The following is a 6,000-nucleotide window of genomic DNA, read 5'->3' on the forward strand; positions in this document are numbered from 1 at the left end:
ATATTGCATGTGTGTGAACATTTTTGCTGTGGGCTAAACCTATTCATCACCTCTTTAGTTATTGTAATATCTGATCATGGCTTATTTTAAGTTCTTTATCAGCCAGTCCTTCATCTTTTCATTTTATCTGCTCTGTATGTAAAAGGGGGTGGGTCTATTAATCAAAGTTTAGGGAGATAAAATTGACAGTTCCAACCAATAAGCTCCTGTACTTTTTAAAATGTAAGGCAGAAGCTGATTGGATGGTACTTGATCTTTAACAATTTTTTTTCTGAGCTTTGATAAATACCCCCCCCCCCCCCCCAAAAAAAAAAAAAAAAAACTGGTACTTTAAAACTTCCCACATGGCATATTCTGTATTTTCAATTAATAATTTCACTCTAGCGTTGAGATATTACTGCCAATTCTGTAGCGGATTATAATGGCATATGTTTTTGGTTTACTAACCTTTTTTTAATGTTTCGTAGTGGTTTGCAGATTGAAGCTGGCATCACAATGTCTTCTGGCTGGGATAGCAGTGGGGCAAGCTTCTTCATGTCTAACCCCAATCTCACACTAACTGAGCTTTTGGATTTAGGCTTTGTAGCTACAGTGCATGGCAATTCTTCTCCCTATAGTCCGCAGCTTGGGCAGTGGGACCACAGGATATGTCCAAAGTCTGGAGGATCCCCATTCTTTATCAAAGCATCAGAATCAACATCACTAGCAAGTGGAAGAAATCTTTGGCTGGGAGCAGAAGATGTTGGACAAACAGTATGCAGGTCCCCACTCAATCCTGACGGTCCAGTCTTTGAACAGTCCTCCTTGGCTTCTGAACCTCTTAACCAATTTAATAACTCAATAGTGGGTGTTTTCTATGGTGCCAAAGTGTCCACACCTTATAAGAAGGAAGAGAGCTTGGAGACCGCTGACCAGTCAGTAGATGTTACTATATCAAAACTGCAAGAATCAGAGGTAGTTGTCAATGTAACAGGACTTCAGAAGTCTGTTCCTCCAATGTGGGAGATCTCTGAAATAAACTCTGCATTAGAAGACAATAGTCCTTCATTAGAAGTTTCCATTTCAGACTTGAGATTTCCAAATGGCTCTAGTGAATGTGAACAGTCTTTGCCTGCCCAGCTATCTGCTACTCCTTTTGCCCAGTGGGTGGGTATCAAGAACAAGGATGTAGGGCGCTCTTTTCTTCAACCTTTCCATTACCAGCGCCAGTTAAGTGCTTCGGAGCTCCCAATTACTAACCTAGCACCCCCTGTCTGCTCTTTTAAGTCCTCTGCAGTGTCCCCTGATACGATGGACTGGCAGCTTGAGATGACTACCTAAACCAGAAGGAAGCAAACTTTTGGCACAAAGAGGCAGCGCATTTGCTAAGTAACCAAATACTGGGACACAATGTCCTGAGACCTTACAATCTGTATACAATAAATTGTGTTTTATTTATCTTCATTGTATTTGGATAGCATTAATAAAGTAAAACTGTTAAACAACTTCAGGCTGTCCATATGGTTGTCATGTTTGTCCCCACTATACAGTACACCTTATTTACTTCCCCCTCGCTTTGTATGCACCCTTGCAACAATAAAGTACTTGGGCGCTGTTTATATGGAACTTCTTCTAAACCCCCCCCCCCCCTCCCCCTCTGCCAATACACACAGGAAAGTGACAACTTGCATATACTCTATGGCAGCCCTACACTAAATGGGTTTACTCTCTACACAGTTAAGTAGAGCAAAATGTGTCCCCTTACATTTTTACTTGCAGCATGTCCATTTCTGTGGATGTGCCAGACAAAATAGCCCACCATTTGCACCATGCAATCCTATGGGATTGTGGGTGTGGATGCCACTTTTGCATGGCATACATGCTGTAGAGTTGCAATGAAATGGCTGAATGGTGCACACAAGACTAGCAGGTAAGCCTGAACTTTTAGCTCTCTCGGCTACCCAGGGGCTGAAGAGATTGGAAAAGAGGAATTGCATTCCCAGCATGTATGGCAATTTGGTTAGTCTGTCATTAGATCTTGGATTACATCAGACTTTCTTCAAGAGTTGCTAGATTCCTCTCTATGCCAAACAAGAGGCTCTCTAAAAAAAACAAAACAAAAAAAAAAACACAGAGGTATTTTGGATTGCAATATGCAGATTCACTCTTCAGTGAGAAGCAGTTACATGTTTAATGCTTTCTTCTTAAAACCAGCAAGGTGTTTTTTTTTTGTTTTTGTTTTTTTTGGGGATTAAAGTATATTCATGCGGAGAAGTTTGACATGATAAAAGATAAGCTACAGGTGCAGTCTTTCATAAAACCTATACCAGACTTTGGGCCCCATTTAGCAAAGAAGCTTAATGCTAGCAGCATATTTGGTTAGTGTCACTGTGATAATGACAGAAATGCAGCTTGGCATGCACAACCTCCAGTCTGCACATGTGCATGATGGCTTCACCTGGGTGAGACCAGCAGCAGAGCTGGCCCTAACCAATAGGATGCCCTAGGCAAGATTTTGACTGGTGCCCCCTAGCACCACCGCTAGATCTGCCTGACAGTGCACCCCTTTCCCAGCATCATCCCTCACCCATAGCATTTGGTGTTCCTACCCCCTATATTTGAAATAGGAACAGTGTGCACATTCGGCACACAGCCCAAAAAGGGGTGTGTTTTTGCTGGTAAGGGGCATGGCAACACAATAGTACCCCCAATTAAAATTACGCCACACAGTAGTGCAACTTTATTCACATTTTATCATGCAATAGTGTCCCTTATTCATGTTACATTACACAGTAGTACCACTTTACCTTATACCAGGCATGTCCAAACTGCGGCCCTCCAGCTGTTGTGAAACTACATATCCCAGCATGCCCTGACAGTTTTGTTGTCAAGGAATGCTAAAGCTGTGTCAGGGCATGCTGGGATGTGTAGTTTCTCAACAGCTGGAGGGCCGCAGTTTGGACATGCCTGCCTTATACCTTACCACTTTACCTTACTCCTCACAGTAGTGCCCCTTATTTACATTACATCACACCATATTGCTCTTTATTCATATTAGACTACACAGTAGTGAACTTTCTATAAATTATGCGACACAGTAGAGTACCTTATACACATAATGCCACACGGTGTTGAAACTCCGACCCTCCACCAGACGGGGAATTTGTAGCCACCATAGCAGGGATATCTGTGCTTTCTCTGGCTGGTCCCACAGGATAACATTGGGGTATAGTTGAGCGACAGCGTAAATGGCACCAACTAACTGTTTTTTGAGCGACTTTTCTTAACAGCGTCTTAAACGCATACTGGAAAGAGTCGCTCCAACAACTCCCCACCGGGTCGCAACAACGCTTACCTTCGCGGTACAGTGCTGTCTCGACGGGCGTCTGTGTCGGATGTTCTAGCAGGTCCAGCAGACGTAACCAGGCTGTGGCCGGAGCAGGGGGGGAAGGTGAGTCTATGGATTTCCTCTTACTAGAGGGGTCCGGACACAGCTACACTGTATTGGTGGAGACTACAAACAGTGTGTTGATGTGCCGAACATCTCGAGTGCGGCAGCACTACACTCTAGGGATCATAGGCGCTAGGACTAGGTAGAGGCCGCGATCCTTAGGGTTTAAGTCAACAGGGGGATTCAGACGCTCTCCTGGCCGCCCCTCTTCCGAGTTAATGACCAGTTTCCGTGCGTCTCCCATCCATGAACTGAATGACCTCACTTCCGTCTCAGATGCTACCACGAGGGTACTCTGTCGCAGTTTAGACGCTGCGGTTGTGTACACTAGAGTCCCGCCTAGACCGAGTCGTAGGCCTTTAGCGTCTGCATACACATGGAAGTCGCGGAGTGTCCGTGTCCGTCAGTGAGCGACTGTGTCCGTTATCAGGAGCGGTAGTGTACATCAGTAGCGTCTGAATCCACTCAGCGTCTTACGAGCGCATTTGCTTAGATATGGAAGTGTGGTGAGTCTCCCTGTATCCCGCTCTACAGAGGAAGGGTATACAGTACTAAAAATTCTCTCTACTTGTTAGTATGAATTGTTAATTTTTAGTACATATTGCATATGAGATCTGTATATTACTGTGTTTTTTGCATGTTATGTTGAAACAGAAGTACAACTTACTTGTAAGTTGTTATGGGGGTTGTATTCTCATATGACAATGTCTAATGCCTTAACATGTGACTGACTGCTAGTATGTGTGCTGACTTTCCTATGTTGTCAGTCCTTTTCTGACCCCCAATTCAGGTGCACTGCTGTGGTCAGATTGATCTCACTTCTATATACTCATATATAGGTGATTTTCAGTCCCAAATTGTGTAGTCATTTAACAGATTATTACCATGTCTGTGAGCGGCAAAAGTGACTAGGAGAATTTATCAAGCACTCCTACATCCCTAACATGCTTATCTTGTAAGACAGGGTTAATTGGTATGGACCAATTGGTCACTTATGAGGGTTGTGTGCGAACTGTTTTGCTTTTCAGCAAAGTAAAAAACAGGAGTTGGTTAACTCCGGTAGCACCACCTCAAGGGTTAGGTTACACTATTAACCCATACATGCAGCTCCCTTCCTACGGCTTGGTTCCAGTAGCCTCTACAAGAAACCAAGGGACAGGTAAGACTAAGACAGATACATCTATATGGCAGACTACACAAGATGATACAACAGATGATACAGTATATTCAAATACTCCGTATGATGATCCGTCGCAGAATTTTAGTTCAGAGGATGTTGCTGAACTTATTGATGCTGTGAAGGCTGTTCTCTCTTTGGAAGAGCCAGCCAAGACAGTGTTAAAATCTAAAGCACCTGTGTTTAAAAGAACAAAATCAGTGAGAACTGAATTCCCAGCGTCAGATGAGCTGACTGAAATGATGGATGAGTCTTGGGCGACGCCCAGTAAAAAATATAAGATTCCGAAAAGATGGAATTCTTATTATCCATTTCCAGCTGCGGATTGTTCGAAAAGAGAAGTTCCTCCAAAAGTAGATGCACATGTACTGCGACTTGTGCATAAATCTGCTTTACCACTCATCTACCTCACTAAATGATGTCACAGACAGAAGGGTAGATAGTTTTTTGAAAAATGTATTTTCTCTAGTAGGAGCAGTGGTAAGACGTGCTATGGCTTCGGCCTGGGTAGCAAAGCCAATGGGCGAATGGATAGAGGAACTAGAGAATGACATCTCTTCCCCTAATAAGGAGCAAGAGTATCATTTAAGCCGTTTAAGACAATCTGCCCAATATTTGGAAGAAGCAGCAATTGATATGGGTACAGTTGCTTCTAAAGCTTCAGCCTTGAAAATAGCCGCTCGCAGAGCAGTGTGGCTACGTACCTGGAAGGCAGATGCGGAATCCAAGAAAGAATTGGGAGCATTGCCTTTCGTGGGTAAAATATTGTTTGGGAACCCATTATCTGATATTCTAGAATCAGAGGCTGAATCAAAGAAGGTCAGATTTCCGGCTACTTATAACCCTAAGTCAAAGGGTACAAAGTTTCGCTCATTTCGTTGGCAAAGCAAGGCAAAAGCTAAAGAGGAGTCTAAGCAACCCCAGTTCAAAACCAGGGGTAGGAAGCAGTGGACTAGCAAAAAGCCAGCTTCCAAGTCTAAACAGAAACCATCAGCCTGAAGAGACGGGCCTCCGCCTGGAGGATTCCAGGGTTGGGGGCCGACTCCTTCATTTTGCACACATATGGCAACAGTCAACAACAGATGCTTGGGTGCAGAAGGTGGTATCTCAGGGGTATGGGTTCCCATTCAGGAGGCAGCCTCCTCAAAGATTTCTTTGCACCAGCCCGTCTCGTATAGAGTCGAAGGGCAATGCCCTGCAAGAAGCAGTCCAAAAATTACTGCAGTCAGGGGTGATTGTCCCAGTACCTCCATCACAAAGGGGACAGGGGTTTTACTCCAATCTATTTCTAATCCCGAAGCCAAATGGGTCATATCGACCAATTCTCAATCTGAAAATGTTAAACAAATACATTTGGATCCTAAAGTTCCACATGGAGACATTACGCTCCATA

General features: G+C 43.9%; 1 protein-coding gene across 3 annotated transcripts in view; it reads left to right on the forward strand.

The window, feature by feature from the left end:
- LOC135055816 (uncharacterized) overlaps positions 1-1,484 on the forward strand; it is a 35,610-nt gene extending 34,126 nt beyond the window's left edge. For all 3 annotated transcript variants that reach the window (XM_063960290.1, XM_063960292.1, XM_063960291.1), the window contains exon 2: positions 468-1,484. In XM_063960290.1, the coding sequence (XP_063816360.1) occupies positions 468-1,320 (853 nt within the window). In that variant the 3' untranslated portion in view covers positions 1,321-1,484. The remainder of the gene's footprint in view (positions 1-467) is intronic.
- The last annotated feature ends 4,516 nt before the right edge of the window (positions 1,485-6,000 follow it).

Source organism: Pseudophryne corroboree, chromosome 3 (assembly GCF_028390025.1).
Source record: "Pseudophryne corroboree isolate aPseCor3 chromosome 3, aPseCor3.hap2, whole genome shotgun sequence".
Lineage (NCBI taxonomy): Eukaryota > Metazoa > Chordata > Amphibia > Anura > Myobatrachidae > Pseudophryne > Pseudophryne corroboree.